Source organism: Cucurbita moschata, unplaced genomic scaffold, assembly GCF_002738365.1.
Source record: "Cucurbita moschata cultivar Rifu unplaced genomic scaffold, Cmos_1.0 Cmo_Scf00024, whole genome shotgun sequence".
Taxonomy (NCBI): Eukaryota; Viridiplantae; Streptophyta; class Magnoliopsida; order Cucurbitales; family Cucurbitaceae; genus Cucurbita; species Cucurbita moschata.
Genome location: NW_019268540.1, coordinates 348,241 through 361,268, shown reverse-complemented (window position 1 = coordinate 361,268; position 13,028 = coordinate 348,241). Strand labels below are relative to the sequence as shown.

The following is a 13,028-nucleotide window of genomic DNA, read 5'->3' as shown; positions in this document are numbered from 1 at the left end:
AAAAAAAAAAAAAAAAAAAAAAAAAAAAAAAAAGGGTTTTGTTTTTTATTAAGTAAGCAACAGAAAAGCATCTGGAAAACCCATCTTTGTCAAGATTCTTTTGTTTTTGATATTAGAGATGAAGAACATGAAGAACATGAATGAAGAACATGAAGAACATGAAGAACATGAAGAACAGGAGAGAGGTACCCACATGGAGCTGAGCCAAATCTTGGAGAAGGTGTGGTTTGATCCAGAAAGTTTTGAGTGTTTTAGTGGAAACTTGTGTTAACTCGAGGGTTTTAAATGGAGGAAAGAGAGAGATGGTGGGTTTAGTTTGGGAAGCAGACTCCGGAGTTTGTGCAAATTTGAGTATCACAAACGTTTGAATTTGAATGGAGGGTACGAACGGTGCTACTTCACATCTGAATGGTGCCCATTAGCGGTGCGCTTCAGGACATGGAAAAATGAATGTGGTTTTTATTTGTTATTTGTTACCTTTCATGTGGCGCCTCCAATCTGATTTTTAGAGGATATAATTACTATTCCTTGAATTTGTTCATCACCCCATTTATTAATTACATGACCTTGACTTATTGAAACGGTGAGATCCCGCGTTAGTGGTGGAAGAGTAGAACCAAGCATACCTTATAACTATAGACACGTTTTAAAGCTGTGAGAGTGATGATGATATGTAACGAGCCAAAGAGAATAATATTAGTTAGTGGTGGGTTTGAGCTGTTACAAATGATATCAGAGTCAGTCATCAAGCGGTGTGCTAGCGAGGACGCTGGCCACTAAGGAGTAGATTGTGAGATTCTACATCGGTTGAAAATTGTATAATAGGGTAGTGTGCCAATGAAGACGTTGGGTTCCCAGATTGTGAAATCCCACGTTGGTTGAAGAGGGTAACGAAACATTCCTTGTAAAGATATGAAAACCTTTCTCTAGCTGACGTATTTTAAAACTGTGAGGCTAACAGTTATACGTAACGAGCCAAAGTAGATAACATCTGCGAGTGGTGGGTTTGGGCTGCTATAATGGTATTAGAGCTAGACATCGGTTGAAGAGGGTAACGAAACATTCCTTGTAACAATACGAAAACCTCTCCCTAGCACGCATTTTAAAACCGTGAGGCTAACAACAATATGTAACGGGCCAAAGTAGACAACATCTGCGAGCGGTAGGTTTAGACTGCTACAATGGTATGAGAGGCCACACATCGAGCAGTGTGTCATGAGGACGCTAGCCCCCAAGTAGGTGGATTGTGAAATCTCACATCGGTTGTTAGAGAGGGGAACAAAACATTCCTTATAACGGTGTGGACACATTTTCCTAACAAACGCGTTTTAAAACCATGAAACTAATGGCGATACGTAACGAGCCAAAACGGACAACATTTACTAGGGGTGAATTTTGATAGTTACAAATATCATTCAAGTTAAAAGCGATAGTGCTAATACCTAAAGCGATGAATACTACCGTTTCGACTCATACTAAAGGTTTAGCACACTCCTTGTTGTAACTACGAGGTCTTGAAGTGTAAAGAGATTTTACTCGTTGGTATCAGACGAGCGATCTTGTTGACTTTTGTTGCTCTCCATCATGCTTTCGGACCAGTAAGATCTAAACTCTTATAATTTTTACTTTCTTGATTTTTATTTAAGAAAATGTGACCAACATTTATTTATATAATAATGTTTTTATTGCATTATATTTTGCATCAGAAATTGGGAATGGATAAGTCGGTGATGTAGTGAACTACCTTAATCAATTTAGGAAGTCCCGATGTAATTTGATCTTATCCCAAAAATATTAATTAATGGTTATTTATAGATTTGGATGCAAAACATAAAATAGGATAATAACCCTTTGGAGAAAAATAATTTCACGAATTCCTATAATTTTAATTACATTAATTTTTATTTTTATTATTTAAATTAGATTTTTTGAATTGAATTTTGCAATAAAATAATAAAGTTTCCCCATACCTTAGACCTCCATCCGTACACACTCTCTCTATATGGTTTAAAAATTCTTCGAGAAAACGACACGTCGTTTCGTATGATTCGTCGCCGCTCTTAATTTTTGCGCCACGTCCTCACGACATGCAAGGTTCCACCAATCACATTGGTTTTTCAGTTTCACTTCTTCTTTCATCCGCCACGTGTAAGCACTGAAAGTCAAGGTCAAATTGCTTGCGTGGATCTCAAGTACCCTTACCCCTTGGGTTTGCTGTGGGAAGTTAATTTAGTTTTGTTTTTATTCTTTTTTCACACGTGTCTGTGGGCCACCCTTACTTTGTTTTATTCTCGTCATTCCCATTCTTTTTTTTGTTATTATTGAAAATTAAAAGAAAACAAAAATAATAATTACTTATATACCCTTTGAATATTACTTAATTAAGTATTCCTTGCACGGCTGCATGATCATAATACTAACATCTAACGGAGATTCTAGGTCTAACATGAGTTGGAATCTATGAAATCTGATACATTCAAACTAACACAGTTACGTGGGATCTCACAATCTACCCCTTTATAAGGATTGCCCTTCTCTAATTGAACAATCCATTTTCGTAATAAGGAGTGTTTCGTTCCCTTCTCCAACCGATGTGGGATCTCACAATCCATCTCATTAGAGCTCTGACGTCTTCGTTGGCACACTGTCCCGTGTCTGGCTCTGATATTGTTTGTCACAACTCAAGTCCACCGTTAGTCGATATTCTCTGCTTTGGCCCATTGCGTATCGTCATCAGCCCAACGATTTTAAAATGTGCCTACTAGGAACATGTTTCCACACCCTTATTTCGTTCCTCTCTCCAACCAATATGAGATCTTACAGTTCACCCCTTAGGGTCTAGCATCCTCATTGGCACACTGGCCCGTATTAGTTCGGATACCATTTGTATAGCCCAAGTCTACCACTAGCAAATATTGTTCGCTTTGGCCCGCTGCGTAATAAAAACCATCAAATAAGTTAGTCAGTGGTGTTTAGCGGATAACCTCGTGGGCGGCTGAGACAGCCTTGTCTTTGACTTCCTCAGCCGCCTTTTCAGCGACTTGGTTCACACCTTCAGCAGGTGTATCAGCTATTGTAGCATTATTATCCTGTGAACTTGGCTGCATTTCCATTTGCATTACAATTTATTCTGTTAAGAGTGATTAATTTGAGTTTTGGATATGAAAACTAACATGTCTTGGTCTGAGAGAGATTAAGGCTTTAGAACTCCATGGGCTGCGTACACGAACAGATCTAGCACCATTAAGCTTTGGGAGAGTTACTGATGATGAGGACATGAAGCTTGCCATGGTTGCTCTAATTCTAATATTATCTCTTGTTCTTGATGTTTTATCTATTAAGTTTGGTTTAGTTTCGCTTGATTGAATTGATTTAGAGTTAGTTTTCACACAATTGACAAGGCATAAACAATAGGACTTATCATGGTGCATCTGTATGTATCCTAGCCTTTTTGTTGAAGCATAAGTTCATGGACTAATGTGACATCCTACCGTGGTTGGAGAAGAGAACGAAGCATTCCTTGTATGGGTGTGGAAGCCCATTCCTAACAGATGCGTTTAAAAATCTCGAGGGGAAGCTCAAGAAGTATAATATTTGCTAGCAGTGGACTTGGGTTGTTATAAATTGTATCAAAGCTAGTCATCGAGCGGTGTGCCAATGAAAACTCCAGAGCCAGGCATCGGACAGTGTGCTAACAAGAACGCTACCCCTAAGGGGATGGATTGTTAGATGCATTTCTCTCCCTAATAGACGCGTTTTAGCTAAGCACCTGGCGGTGTGCCCCTAAGTGGGTAGATTATGAGATGAATTCCTCTCTCTAACGGACTCGTTTTAGCCCGGCACTAGGTAGTGTGCCCTTAAGGGGTGGATTATGAGATGCATCTCTCTCTCCTAACAAATGCGTTTTAACTAGGCATTGGGCGATGTGCCCCCAAGGGTGGTGGATTGTGAGATGCATTCCTCTTAGCTAGGCACCAGGCAGTGTGCCCTCAAGGGGGTGGATTATGAGATGCATCCCTCTCTCTAACAGTCTCGTTTTAGACAGGCACCAGACAGTGTGCCCTCAAGGAGGTGGATTATGAGATGCATCCCTCTCTCTAACAGACGCGTTTTAGCCAGACACTAGATAGTGTGCCCCTAAGAGGGTTGGATTGAGAGACGCATTCCTCTCTCTAACGCATGCGTTTTAGCCAGGCACCAGGCAATGTGCCCTTAAGGGAGTGGATTATGAGAATACATCCCTCTACCTAACAGACGCGTTTGGTGTACCCCTAAGAGGAGTGAATTATGAGATGCATTTCTCTCCCTAACAGACGCGTTTTAAAATCTTAAAACTTTGAAGGGAAGCCCGAACACAACACCGTCTATAAACAAAAATAACGAAAATTTGTTGTCCTCGAGATGAGTTGATGCAGGAAACTGGACCAATCCCCAGCAACAGCTCAGTAACAACCTGAAAAGTCCTCCAAAAATGTGGAGAAGGTGATCATTAAAAGCATGCAACCAAACCCGGTTGGTAAATTCACACAGTCAGGCCCTGCCTCAGCATTTAAACTCATTTACTTCTCCCAACTGTCCCTCAACGCCCTCTGCCCTTTAAAACCCACACCTCGCACCTCCATTGGCCAACAACACACACACAAACACAAGTGTAAGTGTAAGTGTTATACTACGTAGAAGAAGAAGCACAAAATGGCCAAATTGTTTATGGCTATGCTCCTGGCTCTTCTAGCCACTCACGCCCTAGCTAGACCCACGCCCAAGGACGCCACCTTTACTGACCAAAAGAACTTCCTAACATACGGAGGACTCGGTGGCTACTCCGGCATCGGCAGCAACGGCCTCCCATTTGGCGGCCTTGGCGGTGCCGTTGGAGGAACTGGCCCTGGTGGTATTGGTGGAGGAATTGGTGGACTCGGTGGATTTGGAGGCGGTGGAGGCGCTGGTCTCGGTGGTGGTCTTGGTGGCGGTGGCCTTGGAGGAACCATGGGAGGTGGTAACCTCGGTGGCGGTCTCGGTGGTACAGTTGGCGGCGGTCTCGGCGGAGGACTTGGCGGTGGTGTTGGTGGTGGTGGCGGCTCTGGGCTTCCATGAGAATAAGCTATTTAGTTATGTTGGATTTCTACTCAAAAGTTATTGCAGTTTGAAAAAGTTTTAATTTGTTTAAAATCGTGTCAAGACATGTAGTGGTCGAGTTGTTATTTAGTGAGCTTATAAGATTGGCTGTGTCTGTTTTTTTCTAATTAAGATTTTATGTCTGTGATTATGTTTTGTTGTTCACTTTCAGTGTAATACAAACATCTTTCTCTACTAATTCCTTTTTTTTTAATTAATTTCTATATATTTATTTATATAATGCATGATATTGCACCACCTTTAACTTCATGCAAAATAAAAAATAATCCTCTTTTTTTTTTTTATTACAAATTTATATATATATATATATATATATATATATATATATATATATAGAGGGTGATGGAAAATAATATTTATATTTAAATTACCATAAAATAATATCTTAGTATGAAAATATTTTGGAGGGGCAAGTTATAAAATAATATATTTTTTTAAATTGGTTAATCCCACTTACGTATGTAAATAAATATTAAATGTTAATTAATGCGTAATTAATAAGGAAAGTAGTGAATAATTGTTTTAAAACTAATTAATGAGAGGTTAAATTATAAACTATAGTAATAATTTATATACATGAAAATATATGTCACATATTAATTATATTCAAATATTTTTAATGTCCCCTACCTACAAGAATTCGGGTCATTAACCAACTTGATTTTTTATTTTCAAAAGCAAAAGCTAAAAGGGCAGATTTTTTAAGGCCCCAAAGAATGGCCATTGGATTCTTTCATTAGATGACCCTAATTTAAGAGGTGCCCTCAAAAGTTAGGTGTAGCTCATTAAAAGAGTGCCATTCTTGATAAGCTTTGCCCTAAGTTGTAGGACATAGTGCCTTACCAATTCCCATAGCTTAGCCTTGGAAGAAATGAAAGCATGGAAAATGTTTGGTAAGGGGATGGCCATAATCGGAATTTCACAAGAGGCCATAAATACGAGACACACGAGTCTTGTTGTTCGTTGATAAGCACCATTATGTAACAATCCATATCCAGGATTCGAATCAGGATTCAAAATCTTGATTTGACATCTAATGACCCCGACATTCTCTTATGACATAGCCACGTTACTTTTCACTTCTAAAAGTGAAGACTGTGTTAGGATCGCACAACAACGCATACACTCGATCTAGATGAACACAAAGAACAAGATAGAGAAAATGCAAGAAGAATATTGACTAAATATTTATATTGATGACATGTACAGAAGAGAATACTAAAAGTATATTTTCAAAGCTCTAGTTCAAAATATATATATATATATATAGTTCAGCTTACCATATACAGCTTTATCAAATATAACTATTTACTATATATATATATATAACTATTTACCATATATAGCCGTCCATAACTTTTTACCTAGCTTAAAACCGTTCACTAAGCTATAAATAAGCATCAGCTTACATAACTAACAAACTACCCCCACATACCAAAGTCTTTCAAGCATTCTTAAGGAAATTTTTAAGAGGCCACCCAACATAGATTGTTCTAAGAAAAACACGCTTAACCATGAACTTCCTATGATTGAGTCACCCAACATAGACGGTTTTTCTAGCTCCTATGATTGAGCCACCGAAAAAGAATGTACACCTTGTTGGCATAGGTAGTGACTTTCAATCTTTTAAGTCATTCAAACGTGGTTTCCGTTCATTCATATACTCTTTCTTTACTCGGGTGTCACAGATTTCATCTCTCTGTTTCTTCTAAACTGAATTATAAATGGGTTATAATTAAGGTTTGAAGTAAGAGTGGGGGGGACAGCTGGTGAAAGAGTGGGCGTTAAATGGTGCGTTGAACAAGCTCTGCATGGGAGCTTTTAATTTGGAGTAATAAGAGATATAAAAGAAAGCAATGCATTAAAAAAGATGAACTAACAATTGTACGTATGGTTGGGTAAGCTGGCAAATTGAAGAGTGCCTTTAAAACTTATGTATGCCACTACGGAAGATAGTGTCAGAGTTGCCTCCAAACATTGAATGACTGATATGAATATATCAGACCTCTCTATGAACACCAACCAGCTACCACCTTCACTACTTATTTTTGCTTACCCACCACCCATTTCTACCTTCCAAATTATTCAACCAATTATTGTAGGTATGAGTACAAGGTAACCGTTCCAAATCCATCCATTGTTAGTAGATATTATCTTCTTTGAACCTTCCATCAATGCAGGATCTCACTATCCACCTTCTATTGGGGATCCAGTGTCCTTGCTAGAACAACATGTTCTAAAACCTCAAGTAGAAGCTCAGAAGGAAAAATCCAAAAACGATAAAATTTACTAATGGTGGGTTTGAGTTGTTACAAATATACCAGAGCTAGACACCGAGAAGCGTGCCAGCGAGGACACTAACCTCCGAATTGTGAGATTATGGAGATGGAAACAAGGCATTTCTTATAAGAGTGTGTAAACCTCCTTTTTGCAGACATGTTTTAAAACTGTGAGACTAATAATGATATGTAATGGGCCAAAATGGATAATATTTATTAACGGTAGACTTAATTAATTTCATATTTGGAATGTTTATTTCATATTTGGAATGTTTGTGGTAATTTGGCAAGCAGTTCAACCAAATTCCATGTCACGTAGTATGGAGTAAAATTTAAAGCGTCGACCTTCAAATTTATATTACTTCCAAAAACTTTAATTAATTTTTAACAAATGAGTATAATATTTTATATCTTTTAATCATTTGATCCTTATCTTAAAAAATTTCATCAAAATTTATGTTTTTGATATTCGTTAAATATATAAATAATCCCATATAAACTAAATTAAAAGGATCATTTGTATCAATATAATATTATTTAACCAATATTTATTTAATTTAACGTGTAACTTGTTGGTATAGATAGTAACTTTCATTTTTTTTAAGTCGTTATTAGTCATCTTATCATCAGTATCATTCTGAACGGAATGTGATTTCGGTTAATTCATGTACCACTCATTTACTAGTGATTTCTAATAAATTCTTTTAAAAGTATTTGGAAGGTTTTTTCAAACTAGGCAAGTTTTGAAAATTTGGCCATGCAATATAAGGCAACCTACAACGCATTCCCATGCAACATAATGCGACGAAACTCGGTATATAAATATGTTAATGGAGTGACCTACACACTCATCCGAAGCTTTCTTTACTTCTAAGCAACTCCGAAACATGGGTGATCTTAGAATGTCTTTGCGTAACATGATCGTAGCGACTTTGGCCCTCGTTGCCTTCTCGACGGTAGCTATGGGATCTTGGCCATTGGAGACATGGACCGTACAAGTCGTGAATGGGCTGGGTGGCGGACAGACACTACTGGCGCATTGTAAGTCAAAAAACGATGATATGGGTGACCAAAACATAGCCACTGGTGCGCTATATAGCTTTACTTTCAAAGACAACGTGTGGCAAACCACAGAATTCTGGTGCACCTTGACCAAGCCAAACAATGCGCATGCTTCTTTCGATGTGTATTGGTATGATACTAGTAAAGATCAATGGCTTTATACCAGATGTGGCGACCACACTTGTGTTTGGATTGGCAAAGATGATGGGGTTTACATTAAAAATGCCTCTACCAATCAGGATGAGCTTGTTCATCCCTGGGAATGAATATCCATTCCAATCAATAATAATGTCTTTTATTACTACAGAGTTTATTAATGTAATCTTGAAACAGTATATGATAATGGTATTCTGATGAGCTATGAATGTTTGATAATTTTTACGAGACAGTTGTCGAGAGGTGCAGGGGATGGCATGTGATTGAGCTGACATTTTGGATTAACTCGTTCCATCCTGCGATACAAATAAATTAATTCATCAATACTTAAATGGTGTGTGAAAGTTCTCTGCTTATAATCAAATAAATTATAAGGATATGAAAATTTACGTGTAATTAAGGAGAAAATGGTGAAGTAAAATGGCAATTTCAAGCTTGACCAGCTCGCTTCCTGGACAGTATACCCTCCCCATTCCAAATGGTATGAAGGCTCCTGCTTTTGGCTTGTAATTCTGCACGTAATATTAACCTTTTAAGTTCATGTTCATTTACGTCGTGGAATGGATTGAGTTTTTGAAGACCTACGTCCCATCTTGAAGGATCAAATTTGTGTGGATTTGTGTATATTTGAGGGTCCATATGAACAGCTCCGTTCCATATTTGTATGCTCCATCCTTTTGGTATAATATACCCTAAAAAAACACCAATAATTAGCCGATACTCAAAATAGTAGCATTTGATGCTAGTGTTAGGGTCGAGGTTTCCCCACCCTTATAAAGAAAGTTTCGTTCCCCTTACCAACCAATATGGGATCTCACAGTCCACCCCTTACAGGCTTAGCGTCCTCGCTGGCACACTACTTGGTGCCTGACTTTGATACCATTTGTAATGGCACTAGCCTATCGATAGCAAATATTGTTCTTTTTAGGTGTTTAAAACTGTGAGGCTGACGACGATATGTAACAGGTCAAAGCGAAAAACATCTGCTTGTGGTGGACTTAAATTGTTACAAATGGTATCAGAACCAGACATCGAGCGATGTGCCATCGAGGACGCTGGACCCTCAAGAGACATGGATTGTGAGATCCCACATCGGTTGGAAAGGGGAACAAAATTTTTTTTATAAGGGCATGAAAATCTCTCCCTAATAGACTCGTTTTATAATCGTGAACCTAACGATAATACATAATAGGCTAAAATAGACAATATAAAAAATGAAACTCTTACTTACCATTCATATTTACACTAGCTTTGGCCTCGCGAAAGGTCGGAGACGTAAGCGTACTTCTTCTGAACGTCTCATTAATTACCTAAAATAATTATCAAACAAAACAAAAATTTATCGATACTTTATAGGTTGAATTATGTTTCTACCCCGTATTACTATCTATACTTTATATTTATACACGTAGAAACAAAAAGATTACGAAATATGCAACGAACGAGTCTACAGAGATGAGAGATTTGAATTTTTCACCTTTTAATCGAGGTTCATACTCATTTACTCGAACACTAAAGATGATAAGAAATGTATTAAAGATGATTATGCAATTAAAAACGAACCTTTGTAAGATACGTCATTCGTGTAATTTCTCCAAAATTTAATCCATTTTGGGTAGGTGGCCTTTCTTTTATGATCAACTCTTGTTCTTCCTATAAAACAAGAACATCATGAAACCATGTACATATTTAAAAAAAGAATCCATTGAATTATTTAAATATTGTAACCTTTGCCTTGTGGAGAACATGAGGGTGGTCTGAAATATGTATAAGAACCCAGATGGCTGCATGAGCTACAGTATGATTACCAGCATGAAGCACACCGAGTAGCATATCTATAATTTCATTGTTACTTAACAACTTTGCCCCATTCCCATCACTCGCCTCAATCATTGCCTCCATTTCACTCTTCTTTTCCACTGCTCTTCTCTTCTCTTCTATCATTTTGTTCAGGATCTTCTCTACCTCTTTCATTGCCTGATAATATATTAGGTTTTACACTAAAAACACGTATCCTTTCGTTAAGAGCTAAAGATGTCTACCGACTGAATAGAAATAGGTGAGAATATTTGCTAAAACCATAGCGCGTGTGAAAATTTTCTGTTTGTAATCAAATAAATTACAAGAATATGGAAAAAGCAATAAATGTATGGATACTTATGATAAAATATAAACTATAATTTAGTACTAAATATCCTTAACAACAGGTACGAAAATGTAATCGACTTCTTTTCGCTAACGAGGAGAAATATACCTCCTGATAAGGCAATCTTAATCCTCTACCCAACTATCTCAACCTTTTGTTGAAGCAAGAACTCTTGAATCAAAGTAATTAACACCTTCTTACGAAATTTGGATCAACCAGAGACAATGCTAGAATTAGATTACTTATCGAAGATCTAGAAGCAAGATTTGGAAACCTTGTTCTAAATTGAGTCACTCCACAATCGACTTGATCAAGACTTTGATTGAATAGTTAGGTGCAATTCTACTTCAAGAATTTCTTGAAACTTATAAATGACAAATATGATACTCGGATTTCGAAGGGAAACGTCTCAATTTGAGATCTGAATTACATTACTTCACGAATCTCAATTTTAGATAACATACTGTGGGTATTTATAGTCTCCCGAACGTTTGTAGACGGGATTTATTCCCGATCCCTTTAATCTTCACAAAAGAATAATCAAATTAACCATAATTTATGAAATTAAAAATAATTCTTTCTAACAAATGTTGATGTGCTTGAGTGGCTAATGCAACAGGTTTGAAATCAATTGAGCTCTCGAACCAAACATAACAGACTAAAGCTGACAATATCTACTAAGCAATGGGCTTGAGATGTTACAAATGGTATCACAGACAAACACTAAGTAATGTGCCAGCGAGAAAACTGGACCCCAAGGGGGTGGATTGTGAGATCCCACGTAGATTAGTCGGAGAGGAGAAGAAAACATTTCTTGCAACACTGTGTAAACCTCTCTCTAGCAAACATAAAATCATGAGGCTGATAGCAATAAGTAATGAGTTAAAGTTGACAATATCTACTAGCAATATAACGTGCTCGAGAAATAAACATGTGTACCTTGAGCGATCTATGGTAAGCAAACCCGGGCAAGTCAAGAGGGAAAATGGACTTGAGTGCAAGAGCCATTTCTCTAAACAATTTCTGGAGTTCTTGTAAGCAAGGCCCACTTACTTCAGCCCCCAAGAAAATACGTGAAATGAGTTTAAAGTAGAGAGTTTTAGTTTCATTCAATAACTCAATTGGCTCGCTCATGCTGCTCCATTCTTCCAAGCATTTCACCACTTCCTTCTCAATATAACCCACATATTTAGACAAGGCTTGTGCGCCACTAATGGGAGCTGCCATGAGTCGATGCACAGATTTGTGGTCAGCAATCTTCATGGCAGACCCACTCCCTACAAATATCTCTGCCCCCTTTGGATATTTGGGAACAAACCGCTCATCATCTAAGTATATGCGTCGGCATATGTCTGGATCTGTCACGATGATTGTTGGCTTTCCAAAGAGATGGCTTCTGTATATCCCAGTTCTTCCCTTCCTGCATGAACACGTTATATTTGTTGGTATGAGGCTTTCAAAAGCTGACAATATCATACCATTGTGGAGAGTCGTTATTCATAACATATATGATCACATGAACGTATGAATCAAAGCATAGGGAGATGAAGAGATATACTTGGAAATAAGATGATTGATGAAAGTGTTGGGATCATTGCTTGATTTAAAAGTGTTGTAAAGCGATAGCGAAGAGCCGATAAGAGGCCATCCCATATCACCAGGAGGGAGAGCTTGGTAGACCTTCCTTCCCAGTTTAACAAAACTTTCTAGTTCATTGAATTGCCTTAGAAACACAAAGACAAGCACATAAAACACTAAAATAGCTGCAAAAACTACCAAAATGTTATCAACTTCCATTGTGTTCTTTCTGGTGCTACTCCTCAACCCAAATGACCCACTCGTTTTTATGGTGATGATACATGTTCCTTGAGTCATACGCTATCACCTGTATTGATCGTGTTAATTAAACCATCTCATTAATAGTTACAGGTGTCATAAGTAAAAATATAATATAATATTCTATTTGTTGGATGATGAAAGTGCCACCCCAGCTAATTTAGGGAATGATCCTGAGTTTATAAACGAAGAATACCCTCTCTGTTCGTATGAGGCATTTTGGGGAAGCCGAAAGCAAAGCCACAAAAGCTTATGCTCAAAATGGACAATATCATACCATTGTCGAGAGTTGTGTTCATCTAACACTATTAACACCATTTTTAAAACTTTTAAAACTTCAAATTTTAACATTACACCACAAATTTCAATACTTAAAAAAAAAAAAAAAAAAAAAAAATTTTAAAAATGGAATT

The 13,028-nt window shown here is 37.5% G+C and overlaps 4 protein-coding genes across 6 annotated transcripts in view; 2 read left to right on the top strand and 2 right to left on the bottom strand.

Moving 5' to 3' along the window:
- The window catches only part of LOC111461083 (B3 domain-containing transcription factor ABI3-like), a 4,513-nt gene extending 4,130 nt beyond the window's left edge, over positions 1-383 (bottom strand). For 2 of the 3 annotated variants that reach the window (XM_023104552.1, XM_023104551.1), the window contains exon 1: positions 194-326. The gene's annotated coding sequence lies outside the window, so the exon portion shown is untranslated. Of the gene's footprint in view, positions 1-193 lie in introns of all 3 variants that reach the window. The other variant, XM_023104553.1, reaches the window with a different exon arrangement.
- A 4,309-nt stretch (positions 384-4,692) lies between these two features.
- Positions 4,693-5,094, top strand: LOC111461135 (acanthoscurrin-1-like). The gene has a single exon (XM_023104630.1). The coding sequence runs from the start codon at positions 4,693-4,695 to the stop codon at positions 5,092-5,094; it is 402 nt and encodes a 133-aa protein (XP_022960398.1).
- Positions 5,095-8,258: 3,164 nt separating this feature from the next.
- Positions 8,259-8,822, top strand: LOC111460620 (S-protein homolog 1-like). Its single transcript, XM_023103823.1, has one exon. It carries the CDS (start codon positions 8,303-8,305, stop codon positions 8,741-8,743), a length of 441 nt encoding a protein of 146 aa, XP_022959591.1. The 5' UTR covers positions 8,259-8,302; the 3' UTR covers positions 8,744-8,822.
- On the bottom strand, positions 8,748-12,592 carry LOC111460619 (beta-amyrin 11-oxidase-like). The gene is made up of 8 exons (XM_023103822.1): positions 12,338-12,592; positions 11,719-12,199; positions 10,362-10,610; positions 10,197-10,286; positions 9,865-9,943; positions 9,219-9,325; positions 9,024-9,145; positions 8,748-8,929 (listed from the first exon to the last, which is right to left on the bottom strand). Exons 1-8 carry the CDS (start codon positions 12,574-12,576, stop codon positions 8,836-8,838), a joined length of 1,461 nt encoding a protein of 486 aa, XP_022959590.1. The 5' UTR covers positions 12,577-12,592; the 3' UTR covers positions 8,748-8,835.
- Positions 12,593-13,028: the final 436 nt, after the last annotated feature.

What these genes read in the sequence shown, in the direction of transcription:
- LOC111461135 (XM_023104630.1), top strand. Translation starts at nt 4,693, where the DNA reads ATGGCCAAATTGTTTATGGCTATGCTCCTGGCTCTTCTAGCCACTCAC.
- LOC111460619 (XM_023103822.1), bottom strand. Translation starts at nt 12,576, where the DNA reads ATGGAAGTTGATAACATTTTGGTAGTTTTTGCAGCTATTTTAGTGTTT. An exon ending in ATCAATCATCTTATTTCCAA is followed by an intron (nt 12,200 to 12,337) that starts GTATATCTCTTC and finishes GTGTTCATGCAG; the next exon opens with GAAGGGAAGAACTGGGATAT. An exon ending in CTTACCATAGATCGCTCAAG is followed by an intron (nt 10,611 to 11,718) that starts GTACACATGTTT and finishes ATATATTATCAG; the next exon opens with GCAATGAAAGAGGTAGAGAA.
- LOC111460620 (XM_023103823.1), top strand. Translation starts at nt 8,303, where the DNA reads ATGGGTGATCTTAGAATGTCTTTGCGTAACATGATCGTAGCGACTTTG.